We start from the raw sequence: 16,333 nt of genomic DNA, 5'->3' as shown, positions 1-16,333 counted from the left end.
CACCTACACAGCACATCTAACTATACAGGGGATGCAATCCTTTTGTATTAACTCGTGGGGAACCCTTTAGTCTCAGTTTGTGTTACCAACCGGGACTAAAGACCCCCTTTAGTCCCGGATGGTAACACAAACCGAGACTAAATGGTCCGAGGGCTTTAGTCTTTTTCAACCACCCGTGGGGGATCCTTTAGTCCTGGTTGGTGTTACCAACCGAGATTAAAGGGTCGAGGGCTTTAGTCCCGGGTGGTAACACCAAACGAGTGACTTTTAGTTCTGGTTGGTCTTACCACCGGGATTAAAGGGTCCCCACGGGTGGCTGATTTTTTCACCAGGGACTAAGGGTCTCCCACGGATGGCTGATTTTTGACCTATCGGGACTAAAGGTCCCCCTTTGGTCGTCCCGATTGGTATTTGACCCGGGACTAAAATCTTTTTAATCATGGGTTAACTTTAAACCAGGATAAAAGGGAACGCATGAACACAATACAAAGTTTGTTGTTTCCAAGACTACATGCAAGATATAATATTCCTAGGAAACAATGTATACATGATTTTAAATCATGGTGATAAAACTCATTTCAATCCTCTCTTCATTTATTAGTTGCTGCATCATAAAAAAATGCTGACTGCCTTACGTACTATACCCTTGGTAAGAACCATGTCGCCGACGAGCATGCTCCCTGCTCGGTGACAGCTTGCTTAAACAAAACCTCCCGGTCTTCCATGGAGTAGACGCCCCAGGTGTTGCCGTCGTCCCTCTTGCACTGTGCGCAGTACCGCTTCTTGTCGACGAAGTAGATGCAGTTGCTCCTGCAGCCCTCCATGTCCGACGAGCGCACAGCGAACGACGACGCGGGGCTCACGAAAAGCGCACGGTCGCCGGCGAGCTCCTTCACCTCCGTCCAGCGCCGGCCCTCCACGTCCAGCCGGTACACCTCGAAGCCGACGATGGAGAGGAGCTCATCGGCGCCGTGACGGCAGAACAGGATCTCGCGGTAGTCTTCCTTGGAGGCCAGCACTCGACGGACGAAGAGGACCTCCCCGCCGGACTCCAGCAAGTGGCCGTACTCCGTCACGAGGGCGGAGCGCGGCGGTGCGAACCGGTCAAACAGGCTCGCCGCCGGGAGCTTCTCGATGCAGAGCGGCGGTGGCGCGGTGGCGTCGACCAGGAACACGTACCCTTCCTTGTCCAGTATGTAGAAGCGGCCGTTACAGTTGGCCACTGACATGATGGCGTCAAGCGGGTACCCGCCTGCCGCCACCGACCGCTTCGACCACTCCTCGCCGCCGGAACGCCGCCAGAACATGAGCTCGCCGATGCCAATGGAGACGAAGGAGTCGGCACCGCCGGCGGCGATCACCGGGTTCCCGCGCAGCTTCTCGACGTGGATTCTCTGCCGCGCGCCGGTGATCGGGTTGACGAGGAGGACGCTCGTTTCGCACCAGCAGAAGTTCGCGAAGGCCAGGCGGCCGCTGGGCATGGCGCCGACGCACCCGAGGCCGTTCGTGTCCGCCAAGCGCACGCGGCTCGGGATCACCTCCGGCGGGTAGCCGGAGTGCATCGAGACGGAGAAGACGACCCCGCGGCGGTCGGACCCGTGGTCCGCCGGCAGGTAGACGAACAGGTGGGGGACGGGCCTCGCGAGGCGCTCCGAGACGGTGGCCGCCCAGGGCTTGCAGACGGCGACGAGGTGCGCCGACGCGAGCGGGCTGATCCTGTAGAGGATCTTCTCGGTGAGGTGGAGAGGGAGGAGCTCCACGGGGCCGCCGCCGGCCTCGCCGCTGCTGGCGTCATCGGCGTCATCATCGGTGCGTGAGCTGGCGACAGCCTTTGCTTTGTTGGTCGGCTGCATCATCAGAGCAAATGGCAAGCGAGAAACTCTTGAGCACCAACCCTAGCTTGATTTTTTAGATCACAGATTTGGAAACAATGCGAGGCTGATTAGTTTTTAATCATGTACTCCGACTCCGACACGTAATAAGATCCGACAGTCTTTGTAAGCATATACTTTGATCAATAATTTATCTTCCAAGTAAATATGTTAACAATTGCTGTAAAAACAATGTCCGTTGTCCTCTCCGATCCGTCTCCGTCTTCCGAGTCCGGCAGCCGCACGAGAAACGAGTCGGTCTCCCTAACCCTAGAGCTCAAAACTCACGATAAAGCATCGACACCCCGAAGCAATTCAAAGGGCTTATTGGTATCCCTGGTTTGAGTTTGACATGATGCGCAACAAAGCCGCCCGTGTTCGGAATGAAGCGCAAATTCTCGTCGCCACTCGTCGCCGACCGCCGCCAAAGAAAGAAAATCAGGCGCAGGACGCCGGCAGCCGGCAGTGACGACACTGAGCTCCTTCTCCTCCTCACCGGGAAGAAGCCTGTCCCGCACCTGCTTGTGACCGAGGTCTTCTACACGCCGCCGTCTCACAACCCGTCCAGCGTTCCCTGCGCCTTCAACCGCCGCGGCGCCATCGTCTCCGTCCCGTTGGACGGGGCGGCCGCCGGCGTCGGCAAAGCACGCCACCCGTCGGCGGCGATCCGCCGGCGCGGGCGCCTGGCCGATCTCTACCGCCGGTGCGTATCCTTCATCGGTGCCACGCCGCATGGCAGCCTGGCGTTCGCGGGCTCGAGGGGCGTTTTCATCGTCAACCCGGTCACTGACGCGCTGCGGGGCGTCGACACCGTGGGGTACTGCCAGAAAGCCGTGGTCGCCGCCGCCGCCGGCCATGGTTGCAGCCTGTTCGTCTCCCTTGGCTCCTTGTTCGCCCGGCCCACCCTCTGGCGCCTGGACGAGGACGGCGAGGGTTGGTCCAAGTGGCCGGTTGCGGCGACCGCCGAGCAGACCGGCGACATCCTGTCGGCGGTCAACTGCAACGGCTGCTTCTACCTGCTGCACGAGGACGGGAGCGTGTCCAGGGTCGACGCTGGCAAGCCACCGCCGCTTCTCATGGAGAAGCTCCCGGTGGCGACCCTCGCCGATAACTTTTCCCCACCGTGCAACAAGACCCTCGCCGGGGAGGGTCACCTGGTCGAGTCCGACGGGGAGGTCCTCTTCGTCCGGAAGCTGCTCGCCGTGAAGGCGCCGTTCTGCGCCCACGCCGAGTTCGTCGACATAGTCGGCTTCGAGGTGTACAAGCTGGACGTGGCGGAGCGACGCTGGGCGAAGGTCGAGCGGCTGCCCGGCGGCTGCGGCGACACGGCGATCTTCGTGAGCCCGGAGTCGTCGTTCGCGGTGCGGACGACGTCCGGGACGACGGCGGCAGCGGAGCGCGTGATGGGCAACTGCGTTTACTTCGTCGGCGAGAAGCGGTGCTGCTACGCGTGCCGCGTTTACGGCGGCGGGAGCACCTGGGGCGCGTACTCCATGGAACGCCGGGAGGTTTTGTTCGAGCACGCGGTGGAGAGCCGGGGAGGACGCACGGAGGCGCTTTGGTTCTTGCCTAGTGTAGTTTAGCTTTAGGCAGACATAGTATATTCATGTATGTACTTCGAAGTGGTGGTCGGTGAATATATCCTTTGCTTTGTATGTGCAGTGTGGCCCTGAAGCCGGTAACTTGTGCTATTTTCGTTCTTGTGTCGGATAGCGCGCGTATCTGTGATAATCACCACATATAGGGGGGTTTGGTTTGGTCCCTAATCGAGGGTTGGGCCAGATGTAGCTGGTGTAAAAGATAGCTTTTCCTGGATGGAGTCACCAGCCAGGTCCAAGCCGTGCAAAAGAGGCTTGAAGTGGACATCAAAATTGGACGTTCCACGCGGTGAAGGCTCCAAGTGGTCGTGAGCGTCATCCTCGGTCCGTTTTCCTCACGCAACACCCAAGCTCCAGAACGAGTAGAGGTGGCGGCGCGCGGAGATGGGCCGGCGTGCGGTGGAGGAGCAGGACGCGCAGGGGCGAGCAGGGCACGGCTGCCTAGGGCCTCACCGCCGAGCTGGGCCGCGGAGGCGGGGCGGCAGCGCGCGGCTGCAGATGAGCGCGGTGCATGGGGCCGAGCAAGGCGGGGAGATGCCCAGGGCCTCGTCAGTGAGCTCGGCAGCGGCTGTAAGACAGGTATATGGCGCCGGCGGCGACGCACGAGGCAGATCAGGTCGGACAAAGCTTAGGGTTAAAACAGGCGGCGCGGTTCGACAGGAAAGCGATGCATGGTCCGCAGGGGTGCGGCACTGACCGGCTATCGAACTCGGCCACGGGGAAGCGGTCAGGGGAGAGAGGGTCAGGGCGGTGGGGTGCACGGCGGCGCTTGGGCTAGGAGCGAGCGGCGGCTCGGCTTGGCAGCCAGACGGACGAGGTGGTGGCTGTGGTGCGTGGTGGCCATGGGTGAGCCACGAGCAGCCGCGGGCAACGGGCAGCACTGGGCAGCGGCCTTGCTGGAAATTTGGTAGGCTAGGGCGGTGTGGTTGAGCGGCACAATAAGTAGAGAAGGTAGAGGGTAAACTCGTGGAGGCCCTCACAACATCGGGGATGGATGGACGAGGTGGCCAGAATTTTGCACGGCGACGGACGGGGCTCGCTGACCGAGAGATAGAAGAACGGAGGAGGAGGAAGAATCGGTAGTAACTCTACCTTTAATCTATATGCAAGGTAGCCATAGCAATTCATTTAGGCTAACAATCAACGTCACTGCCTAACACCACCACCATGGGCTGCAAATTTACTAATCACATCATCTCTATATCCCATATGCCTGGCTAGGCTGGCTCGATTCTGAGCCAGGCTGAGGCTGCCAAACACACCCAAGTGATTCCCTAATTGTAATTGTATAATATTACCCTCTTTGAGGAGCTTTTCTACCAACTCTTCTCGAAACAACTTCACCGCAAGCTCCCACGAAGCCCCCGCCGGAAATGAACTAGACACGATGAGCAAGAAAAATTGGCTCGATCTCCACGGTTCCTTCCCCACCCCGTGCATATACTAGTACCCAAATGCCCTTCAAGGTGGCCAAAAATCAAACCTGACATTGCCACTTGCTCGGGTTGCCCGACACGAGCTCGCCGGCCAGCATCCCCGTCCTGGGCGTAGGCGCCGGCGCTAGGACCGGCGGCTCCACCTCGACGACGTTCGCGCGGGCATGCCGCTCAGCTTCTCTGCACCGGCCGGCTCTACGCCTGGCTTCCCCGCGGCGAGGCTGGAGCGTGGAGCGGCACAGTGGGGCAGCGCGCAGAATGAAGCCGCATCGAGCGACGGAAGTCAGGTCGCGTGGAGGAATTAAAGGAGACGGCAGAAAAGAAAGATTGGATAAGAAAGAGATGCGTTAAAAGAGAAACAAGAGGCAAGGAAACAAAGATTGGAAAGGAAGAAAGAGATGCGTTAAAAGAGAAACGGGAGGCAAGGAAAGAAGGCCGGATAATAAGCAAGAAGAATGTACAATTGTACACAAAAAAAAGAAATGGGTATCGTGATTACGTAACATGTGGACTAAAGATAATCTGACAAAAAGAAACTGGCATGGGATAAGAGTGTGGAACATCTATTCTTCAGATGTACCATGGCTAAATATGTTTGGAGTTTGGTAGCTATGGTAATAGGGGCTCCCTGTAGACCCCTCCTCTTTTGATCCGTTCTGGATTTGGGTGCATAGATACATGCCCGGCTATAAACAGTTCTACATGTTTGGCTTATCAGCCATCTGTTGGGCCTTGTGGAAATCTATAAATGCAGTCTGTTTTGAAAAGAAAAAAGTGAGGTCTCCTATACAGAGATAGTTTGTTCAGCTTCTTCTTTCTTATTGTACTGGGTAGGTCTGCAAAAGACGGAAGACAAATCGGGGCTGATATCGATGTTGGGAGCTGAGGCACTGAAGAATGCGGCACTCCATTTCGACTCACAGGAAGCTCCTCCAGACGACACAGGAGTGGTGTTGATTCAATGAAGACCATGCTGTTACTGGAGAAAAAGAGAAGGGGAAGAAGAGTTTTAGGTGTGGACTGAAAATCACACTAGCAGCTGTTAACTTTGCCTTCAGTAACTGTTTTTGGTATTTTTTTTGCTGCTGTAGCCCTAGACATTTGGTTCTGTGGCAGTCTGGAGTTTTTCATTCACGATCAGTAACAGGCCCTGTGTGCCTGATTTACTGACGTGTTACCGTTTCTAAAGTTAGGTAGCTTGTATCTGGATAGGCGAACTAATCTGTAATTTCATTACCATTCAATAATGAAATTCGGGCAGTGCCCTTGGTGGAAAAAAATGTGGACAAATTATTAATATTTCTTCATTCATATAAAATCACATTACAAATTGATGGAAAATATAAAATTTATATGCACATCCAAGTTAAATAGTCATGGGCAAATTGGATAATTAACATCCCAATCCATTCCTTAAAATACAAAAGAAGCCATTTTGCCAAAAAGGTACTACACCACGGAGACAGCCGAAGCTCCACCAAACTAGAGGGGGCTCTCCATTTCAGACTATCTCGAGAGCATACCAAGGCCCACCGATTAGTGTAGAGGAGCGGACGAGCGATTGTCTATTCAAAATCATTCTGAATTCATTGTTGGGGAATGCGCCTTCAGTACCAGGTTCAAACCCCCCTTTAGTACCGGTTGTGCAACTGGTATTGCTATTTCGATACTAAATTATTTATACCACTGCTCCAGCTTCCAAAAGCACATGCTTCTCCAAGAATCACAATCGAAAATTTCTTACGCGCACATGGATTTCACAAGAATAAAAAAAATTCATAATCACATGAATTACAGTAAGAATCAGAATAACAGATTTCACAAAAATCACAGCATAAATCATAAGAATACATTTCACAAGAATCACTATCACACATTTCACAAGAACCACAGAAAGAATTAAAATCACAGAGTTCACACGAGAGCTTCGCCTGCGTCGTCGGGGCTCCCACTGCGCCTCCTCACCCACTTGCCAGCAAGCGCCGCCGGGCCTCCTCTCCTGCGCCCCGCGCACCGGCGGTGGCCAGGGGCCCCTGCGCCCGCGGTGGCCGGCGGCCAGCGTACCCGGGGGCCGGTCAGGGAGCCCCGCGCGCCCTTGGTGGCCGGCAGCCCGCGCGCCGGCGGCGGCCAGGGAGGCCCCCTGCATCTGCGGCAGTGAGAGAGGAGAGGGAGGAGAGAGGAGGCTATGTGGAGGGGGGAGTGGCCGGTGGGGAGAGGAAGGTGTGGAGATAAGGCCTGTGGTGTGGGTGGGGAGATAAAGGATAAGACCATGTGGGTTGGGAGATGAGGGAGAGAGAGGAGTCAAAGAAAGCTTTTAGTACCGGATGGAGGCTTCACCCAGTACTAAAGGTCCTCAGGCACATTAGTATCTTTACTACTTGGTAAGCCTCCACCCGGTACTAAAGGAGGTTACGGAGGGCTCCTTGTCGACTAGCTGTTAGACCCGTTACTAATAATGCTCACATTAGTACCGGGTTAAAAACCAACCCCTACTTAAGCTGAGGATGAATGCTCAGTTTTCCAATAATGTTTGGAGAGCTGCGCTGAAGAGAGAGAACATTTCACTTGTCCTCCCCCGTTCCCGGTGCTCGCTGAATTGGCGAGGTGACAACCTTGAATTGAGGCTTCGCCCCGAAGCAAGGAGGCAGCGCCTTCAACGAGCCAACGTGGGAGGCAGCTTCTTCGACGAGAGGGAACCACAACCCAGGTGAAAGGCCCCAATGAATCCTACGAGTTTTGACTGGAGGCCATGAGTCAAGTGAGCTACAAACTTTTCCTTCATGCCTCTGTTCGTGGAGCTCATCGGATCCAACTAGGTGCATTTTTCCATTTGGTTGGGTTTGCCATCGGATCCTGTTCAACAGGATCAGAAGCTTTTAGAGGCATGAAGGTAGGAAAGCCAACCACTAAATAAAGTAGATCGCAAATTGGACTCTTAGAGCACACAAAGATTTATGAATTTTCGAAATTTTGGTGAGGAGTAATACCCTACGATCAGAGCAATTGTATATATAGGATTGAGTTTGTTTTCGGTGTTTAATCCTAATTTAAAGGAGGTTAAATACAATCCTAGAGGCTAATCCTAATTTAAAGGAGGCTAAATACAATCCTAGAAGCTAGAGGGCAAGACGTTGATGCAGTTGAACTCTCCCGGTGCTCTAAGGTTGCAAGTTGCATAATAAGTCCTTCCTACAGCACCTACCCTCCTTTATACAGAAAGCTGGTACCGAGAGATACGATTATGATCTTATCTTCTGTCCTCTTCTTGGATGGTAAGACTTCTAGAATATTCGTAAGACCGGGACTACCCGGCCCCTACAGCTCTGATCTAGACTGGGTGCATGGTAGCCGGAGGCTGTGCACCGCAATATTGGCCCCCAGAACTCCATTCAATAAATAAGAAATTTTAGAGTGCTCGAGGAAAAATGAGAGCCATCCATCCAGTGAAATCGAATAGTGGAAACAAAGAAAATACCTAAAAAAGAAGTATCAAGAAGTACCAATTTGGTAGCACCAAGTACAAAAAAATAGTGAGAAATTACTATAATACCCTTTTAATTATGTGTAAATCTATTTAATTATGTTTTGGTAAGAAGGATAGGAAAGGAAAGTACTTACAAGTACAATTGGTACTTAAAATGTATTGTAACGAAGCTCTAAATGAATTGGAAAAGAGCCATGTTTTGCATAGTCGAAAAAATCTATTCAGATTACTCGAAAACTCCTCTTTGCAACTCTTGGATGGAGGTGAACAGTCAGCGAAAGTGCTCTATATTAGAAATTTTACATAATTTATCACCTTAATGTAGGCCAATTTCAATTGATAGTTTCATTATTTCAAAGTGCCATGTCATTTGGAGTGCTTTGAGTTGATGAATTAAACAGCCTCCTCCAATACATAGTTTGATTGTGTTGTTTTCATAGTGATGCAGGAGATTGGACACAATCGGATGAAATGAAGCCCTCTCATCTCCAATACCAATTTCTTTGTCTTAAGAAAAATAGTGTATACCCAATTTTACCTACATGAAACCCCTCCACTCTCTCCTTATAAGTCTAATGCCACGTGGTTATTTATTTCATTGTGACATCTCGCTTAACAACGAAAATGAAAACCCTTATTATTAGATCTAGACTTACGAGAGCTCGCTCCCTTTCCATACCAAAGACCCGTGGCAGCCCAAATTTTCGTCTTACCTAGTTTTGTGACTAAGGTTTGTCGCCTTCTCGCATAGTTGTACTTATCCTAGAGGTATCTTTGTATCCGCAAGAATTCAAAGAAACAACACCAATCTTAGCTTTGATTCTCTCTGATTCAACCATGAGATTGAAGCGCACAATCAACCCCAAGCAAATTGCCAGCACCCCCGCTACAAAAAAGTTTCAAAAAAATAGCGATATAAAACTTATCAAACATATTTTATGCAACGGTAAAAGTTATATGAAAAAGTTATGTGATAAGTTGTGGCACAAAAGATATGATGAATAAATTGTGTGTGTTTTTGAAAATGTTGAATAACGAAAATTTTACGCGTATATATGTTGTTTCATAAAATTTGTTATGAAAAAAGTTGTCCAGAAAGGTCATACTGAGAAATTATCATGATAGTCTATCCCACTTTTTTCCCCAAAATATGAAGTCATGCTTCGATAGAAAATAATTCTTGGTTCCATTCCAACACGCGCCACCAAAACCCCATCTCTTTCCTTTGTTTTCAAGTTAGATATCTCTACTTCTCTTGACCGTGCTATTAAGCCTTAATCCATGAGCTATTTTTTTCTGCTTATAAATGTAAGTAAACTCGAGTGCAATTAGTCAAAACCAGAAATTTTGTGCACTGAGCAACAAAAGGTGAAAAGTGAACCGGTTTTAAGAAGAGAGAGGGGTAAGCAAACTCCTGATATATTTGAGCATTAAAGTGGACCCACTTTTTTTTTAAAAAAAAAGGCAGATACACGATCAACTCTGGTTCGACTTCGTACGAGATGGACATTACCTTTCCGGTTTTACCGCTGCAACAAGTATAAAATTCGATCGTTCCATACATGATCATTTAAAAAAGCAACCACAGAGCAAATAAGAACGGCGGTTGACGTTCTCGACTGTCCAGAATGAAAGGCGGCGATGCTGGTGCGACGGCCGCGTGCTGGACAGCTGAAAGCGACGAGGCTGCATGCGGCCGGGTGCTCAGTCGACCTCCCGCTCCACCTCACCGAGAAGATTCTCTGCTGCATCAGCCCACGCTGGAATGGTTGGAATTGGTCCCGTGGTAGGTGAGAAACTAACGCAATGGTTGGAAATGGTTGAAAGGGTAGCATCAGTTCAGTTGAATGAGCAAATGGATGTCTTCGTTTGGAGTTTAAATATAGTGAGCTCGCTATAAGCAGATATAATGAGAAGTGAAGGAATACCATCAAAATGTATAGCTTGAAAGCTCAAAATCCCACCTAAGATTGAAGTCTCTTTTTATGGTATTTGAAAAAAGGAGTTGTGTTGACTAAAGATAACATGGTTGAAAGGAACAGGCAGTGATGCACTAAATGTTGCTTTTGTAGCTCTGAAGTGACTATCTAGCATCTATTTTTTGATTGTCATATGGTGCGTTTTTTTTTAAATATTGTATATATCTCTTTTGGTATTCAACCACCCTCCTGTACATCAGCTTTATTTGGTTCTTGATCTAAAAGATTTCCTTTGAAGCTTATAAATCAGGTTTTAATTGGTGCAGCGGCCCTTGTGTGGGCTATTTGGTTGAGTGGTTGAGTAGAAACGATGTGACATTCAAAAGAAAGGTCATCTTCAGGAGGACGTATTGGATTAGGTGTTGTTCACTAGAGAGGAAGAAATAATATCTTTAAAGAAGGGATGTCGTGCAATGGAGGTCACTGTCGTGGAGCTCTTTGGTAATTTTGGATGGAAGAGCAAAAACGGGCTTAGAATCTTTTCTTTATTTTGGTCTGTCTTTCTTCGTAAACTTTACTGCACTTTGCTTGTGTTCTAATGGTTGTAGGCACTCACCTGTGAGTGTCGAGGTCGGGATATTTTTCTTAATCTAAAAAAAATCAGCCCACACTGGAGTCGGCGTGCTTCGCCACCGTGTGCAAGTCATGGGCGGCGATTGTCTCCCGACGCCTCAAGAAACATGTCTCGCACCTGTCCGTGACCGAGACCGTTTGCAGTCAGACACGGCTGTTGGATCATCGCAGCGCCGTCATCTACGTCCCGTTGCACTACTAAAAAAACGTTTGTAGTGACGGGTAAAATGACATTTGCAGGCGGCTCCGGCACTCGCTTCTACTTTTCGCAGCTACGAATAGCTGTTCGTAGGGGCAGGCCTAGAGCCGCCCGTGTAAATGCCGTTGTACGGGTCATTCATGCCCCTAATAACCGATTTAAAAAAAAAAGTTAAAACAAAACAATGCCGGCCATACACGCCCCCGCTACGCGCAGCATTGCTGCGGGCCTGGCCTGCCCACGCGGTGGGCCACCACTGCAGGCTAGCCCAGCCCGAGCCCGCTCCGCTCCCCAGCAGGCCGACTCACAGGCGCGCGCCGTCCTCTTGTCGTGCTGCCCCCTTGTCATCCCGCTCTGCTCGCCGGCACGGCGGCCGAGGAAGGGGCCCTTCCCAGCGCCGCGCCGCTTGCAGGTCGGCCGAGGAAGGGGTCCTGCCCCATGCCATGCCACACCGCTCGCCGGCCGGCCGGCCGAGGCAGGGGGCCCCGCACCAGGCCGCGCTTGTGATCCGGCCGAGAAAGAGAGACCACCCCGCACTGTGCCGCGCTGCTCGCCGGCCGGCCGGCCAAGGCAAGGGGCCCCGCCCGCTGCAGAGCAGCCTGCCTGTGGGAAGTGTATAGGAGATAGAGAAGGGAACTGGATGTGAGGTCAGAGGTGAACAGAAGGAGTTAAGGGCCTGGTTCCATACCACTGAACTTTAATCCATCCATTTTAATTCCTTTTTAATTTTTAAAGTGCTAAATATAAGGATTAAAAATGAGAACTAAACTTTTTAGTCCTCTGGTCCTTGGGATGACTAAAGTGGACTAAAAGTCTTGGAAGACACCCTGCCCTCCATTTATTGCCCATCCCAACCGTCCTGAACCCTTCCTCCAGGTCTCCCTCGCTCGCAATCCTACCCCTCCTCCCCGCTGTCGCGGCCGTGTCCTCCCACACCCTAGAGGCCGTCGTGACTCCTGCCCTGCCCCTCGCCGGCGACCATTGGCCGCCAGCGACGCCCAGCATGTTGCCCTCACGCCTCATCCACCTCATCCTCCTCGCCACGCTCTCGCTCCTCCTCGCGCATACCCTAGCCTCCTCCTCCCAGCGCTCGCCCCAACGACGACGACGGGGGCAGCTGCGGAGCCCAGGACCCCTGCGCCGTGGCGAACGTGGACGGCGACGTCGCGCTGTGCCCCGTGCGGTGCTTCCACCCGGACCCGGTCTGCGGCACTGACGGGGTCACGTACTGGTGCGGCTGCCCCAAGGCGGCCTGCGCGGGGTCCGCGTCGCGCGGCGCGGCTACTGCAAGGTCGGCGCCAGCTCCACGCTCATCTCCGCCCAGGCACTGCTGCTCATCCCCGCAGTCGTGCTCCCCTCTCTGGATGTAAGGCTGCTCATTCTTTTTCTCGATTTTTCGCTGGTTCGTGCCTTCTTGCTGTGCTGTTGAGCGCTGAGGAATGGTCGTGTGATGATTTTGTTGTAATTTTCGGAGGATTCGGCTAGAGTGGTAACCTAATTCTTTCGTAGATCTATTGGATTCATCTGTGCTCTAGGCTTCAGAGCAGAGCTGTGATGATTGGTTGTGAGATGTTGTAGGTTGAGATCATGTTAACAGTTGTAAATTCCGCTCTAACATTTCCGTTGATCAGGTTGCTTTTGTCCAGAAATTTGAGATTGGTGGTAAATTCGATTTGTATGGTTCGACATTAAGTACATATATGAATTCAGGTTGACATCTGAGAGCTGCTCAAGCCACTAAATCAAATGAACTGTTGGTAAATTTGATTCGTAGTATGGCTCAACATATGTGTATGGTGATTGACACCTAAGCAAAGGGGTGTTTTCATTTTCAGAACAGATGGTCACACACCGTGAATGATTAGGGGTAATATTATCTTTATTCATCTGCTTTAATGAACTTTAGTCCCTAGATTCAAATAGGGTAGGGACTAAAGTTTAGTGCCTGGACTAAGACTAAGGAACCAAACAAGGGCTAAGGTTCGGGAAGAGATAAGGGTGGCATGGATGGAGTGGGGCCCACCATGTAAATATCGTTTAATTTTTGCATGAGGCGCACGGGGGCTCCGATCTTTCCATTTCTCCAGAATTGGGTCATCATTTTATTCGCTCCTGAAAATGGAAGTGTTGACGCAAAAATCGAGAGACGACTCCCGCGCACTAACACACGAAATCTGGGAGAATCTGCTTCGCTCCTGTTCGAGTTATAGCTTTATCGATCCGTGGCGTGCCAGTCAATCTGACCTGTTGATTGACAAGGACAGGTAAAATGTCAAATACAAGAGCAAATCGGCTGGCGTTCCGAATCGCTCCACAGGATGTATCGGTAAGATAGCCGACACGAGCAAAGACAATCGGCTAGATCAGCCGATGTGGATGCGGTAGATGTAAAGGAAGTGTAAAATACAACCTAAATAGTACTACGTGAACAACACTTAAAACAGATCTAATCGGCTATGTGACAGTAGATTAGTATGAGAAAATAAAGCAAAAGCCGGTATTCTAAGCTGGATAACTATGATAAAAACTAAAATAACAAGATTTAACAAATAAAACTTGCAGATCTAGTAAATATCGATAACTTGTGAATAGATCTAGATGAAACGACAGCGATGCGCCCGAAGTTAAAGCCTAGAAAGTATTCGGTAAACGTGGAACTTACAGTCTAGCCGGAGATCGAAGCGATGCAGCCCAACTAGCTTGGAAGAACTCGTGAAGAAAAGAAAACAATAGCGAAGTCGCCGACTTGAAAGTAAATTGCGAAAATAGTAGATTTGTATTGATTATGATGTGTGTGTCTTCCTAGACCTTACAAGGTCCCTATTTATACTGCATACATCAAGATTTCTAATCCTAGTTGGTTACGACAAATCATAACATCTATCTCTAAAGAAATAAACTTTCTAAATAAAAACGATTCGCGCAGGAGTCGGAATCGAACTTGGCCTCTACCGGCCAAAACCTGCTCCTCGTCGGCCGAATGTCCAACATTTCCAATCGGCTAGAACCCTCTTGCTCGCATCGGCTGACTCCATCGGCTACGCCTCCATCATCTTCCATTGGCTACACCCTCATCATCTTCCATCGGCTACACCCTCTTCAACTTTACCGACCGATTCCACTAGCCATTGTCTTTCCACTATGCGCTGACATCTCTGCTTCCTTTTGATGCCATCTTTGACGTATGTCAAAAATGGTGTTAACACATGTCCCCCAGTTTCGGAGTGAAACTTATCTTTTGCTCCGAAATTATCTCGGCCATGATTACCTTCCCTGGGAAAATGCCGATATTTACCAATCACGGGTGGAGAAGGGGAGGCGAGCAGCAAGAGGCGTAGGTGCTGTGGAGGGTGGGCGCATCTTGGGCGGAAGACGTACGGACGGCGGTATTTTGTGAAGGGACTCTGCGGAAGGCGTGTCTTTGATCGGAGGATTGGAATCATGCGGAGCGAGGGCCATCGAGCGAGCGGCGGGCGACGGAGGTAGTGGCAGCGGCGGCGCTGGCGGCGTGGAGTCAAGGAAAGGGAGGGGCGGCAGCGGATGGCGATGGCGGGATTGAGATGGGTGATGGAGGGAGCGGCGCGGAGGTGAGGTAAGGAAGGGGCGGCGGCGGATGGCGACGGGCAATGAAGGTAGTGGCGGCGGCTGGCGTTGGTGGATGGCGACGCAGGGAGGGAAAGTGGCGGCGGAGGCAAATGACGATGCAGGGTGTAGGATCGCAGAAGGAGGGATCCGCGCGGAGGGAAACAGATGGAGTAGGATGGCAGCACAGCGCAATTCACGGGATCTCCAAGTCAACGGTCCCCACGCTGAGGGACCTCGAACTGACGGCGGAGGAACGTGGGAGCGAGGGCCATCGCGCTCCGTCCTAATGACGGACCACGTTTTTGTGTCCACTTTGCTTTTTATACAGTACAGATGAGTAGCGGATAGGTAGATAACCGAAATTCCTAAAAACCGAGGAACCAATCGGTCGTTTCTTAGTAACCGATCTTAGTAACGTCTTGTCGGCAAGTTGCCGCTGCCGCCGCTGGCGGATGTTCAGCTCCAAGAAAGATGCCACTTTTGTAATTAGGTTTGAATTAGCTAGCATGTAATCTCAAGTGATCTCGCTAGGGAGAAAGAAGTGGGCTGCAAGTAATTTTTAAATGTTATATGCATCAATTTTTCGTTAACTTTGTTGCCTGCTAATTAGAGCATGCTCACACTGCAGGAAACTATCTATCACCGTCTCAAGCTTAGGGTAGCCCCTTCCACCACATGTAACATTCGATTTACTTCTTCATGTTGTCGTATAAATGTTTAAATGGTCTTGCGGATATTTTGACATGACTAGTACCTCTTTTTGCATCTTTCGTATTCGGCTAATCGCTACCTCAAGTTTTCATCATGTCTAAGTGTCTATGTATCGAATTGGATTTTCTTGTTGGCATCATATATGGTTGTGCTAATAACTCAATTCTTATGTTCATGATAATGTAAATAACTAATGAAAAGAGTAAAATGTACGGGCGGCCCTCAAACTTGGCAAGGAGTGTCATCCGGGTCCCCGAACTCCTAAAATGTACATTGATGTGCTCAAACTTGCTAATCGGTTCACGTCAGGTCCAAATCTACATAACCCATATTAAACTGCCCACGTGGCATGCTGAGTGTGCATTGACGTGGACCTAACATCTAACATCTAGGGCCCACATGTCAGACCCACCTCTCTTCCCCTCTCCCCTCTCCTGGATGCGGCGGCGCTCGATCTCGGGCCCCTCATCAGCAGCAGAGCGGAGACGGGGAGTAGATGGTGGCTCTGACATAGTCCACATCAACACACGGTTAGCATGCCATGTATATGTGGTTTAATGTGGGTACCGGTGATTTGAACTTCGCGTGAGTCGATTAGCAAGTTTAGGGATGTAGATGTGCATTTTGAAAGTTTGGGAACCTGGATGGCATTCAATGCTAAGTTCAAGGCCAGCCGTACATTTTACTCAAATGAAAATAAGAGATGCATATGTGATTACTTTTTTCGTTTTGCACCTTTCATAGGGACCAAGCACCAGAAAAGGAATTTTGTCTTCGGGTGTTCAGCAGTAATGAAAACTCAATAGTTAGAACAGAGCTAGAACAACCGAATAGAAATGGGCAGTTGGAGCGCTACTATGGAACTGGGTTTCTCGTAGCGAAATGCCCCAATTTCTG

The 16,333-nt window shown here is 50.7% G+C and overlaps 1 protein-coding gene and 1 pseudogene across 3 annotated transcripts; one reads left to right on the top strand and one right to left on the bottom strand.

The window, feature by feature from the left end:
• Positions 1 to 444: 444 nt before the first annotated feature.
• Positions 445 to 5,476, bottom strand: LOC117865069 (uncharacterized). 3 transcript variants are annotated; one of them, XM_034749153.2, is made up of 2 exons: positions 4,953 to 5,476; positions 445 to 1,895 (listed from the first exon to the last, which is right to left on the bottom strand). In XM_034749153.2, the coding sequence occupies exons 1-2, from the start codon at positions 5,001 to 5,003 to the stop codon at positions 639 to 641; spliced, it is 1,308 nt and encodes a 435-aa protein (XP_034605044.1). In that variant the 5' UTR covers positions 5,004 to 5,476; the 3' UTR covers positions 445 to 638. The 3 variants fall into 3 exon arrangements, with proteins under 3 accessions (XP_034605044.1, XP_034605058.1, XP_034605051.1); XM_034749167.2 differs by having other exon boundaries at positions 445 to 1,899; positions 4,953 to 5,470; XM_034749160.2 differs by having other exon boundaries at positions 445 to 1,847; positions 4,953 to 5,466.
• Positions 5,477 to 12,143: 6,667 nt separating this feature from the next.
• LOC117846959 (uncharacterized) lies at positions 12,144 to 12,855 on the top strand (annotated as a pseudogene).
• The last annotated feature ends 3,478 nt before the right edge of the window (positions 12,856 to 16,333 follow it).

The sequence above is a fragment of the Setaria viridis genome, chromosome 1, assembly GCF_005286985.2.
Source record: "Setaria viridis chromosome 1, Setaria_viridis_v4.0, whole genome shotgun sequence".
Classification (NCBI taxonomy): Eukaryota; Viridiplantae; Streptophyta; class Magnoliopsida; order Poales; family Poaceae; genus Setaria; species Setaria viridis.
Note: the sequence above shows the minus strand (reverse complement) of the source record. Positions and strands in the feature narration are given on the sequence as shown.

Bases quoted from the DNA above. Each gene is read 5' to 3' on its own strand.
- LOC117865069 (XM_034749153.2), bottom strand. From the start codon at position 5,003: ATGCTGGCCGGCGAGCTCGTGTCGGGCAACCCGAGCAAGTGGCAATGT. The intron at 1,896-4,952 runs GTTTGATTTTTG...AAATCAAGCTAG, and splicing joins CGAGCAAGTGGCAATGTCAG to GGTTGGTGCTCAAGAGTTTC.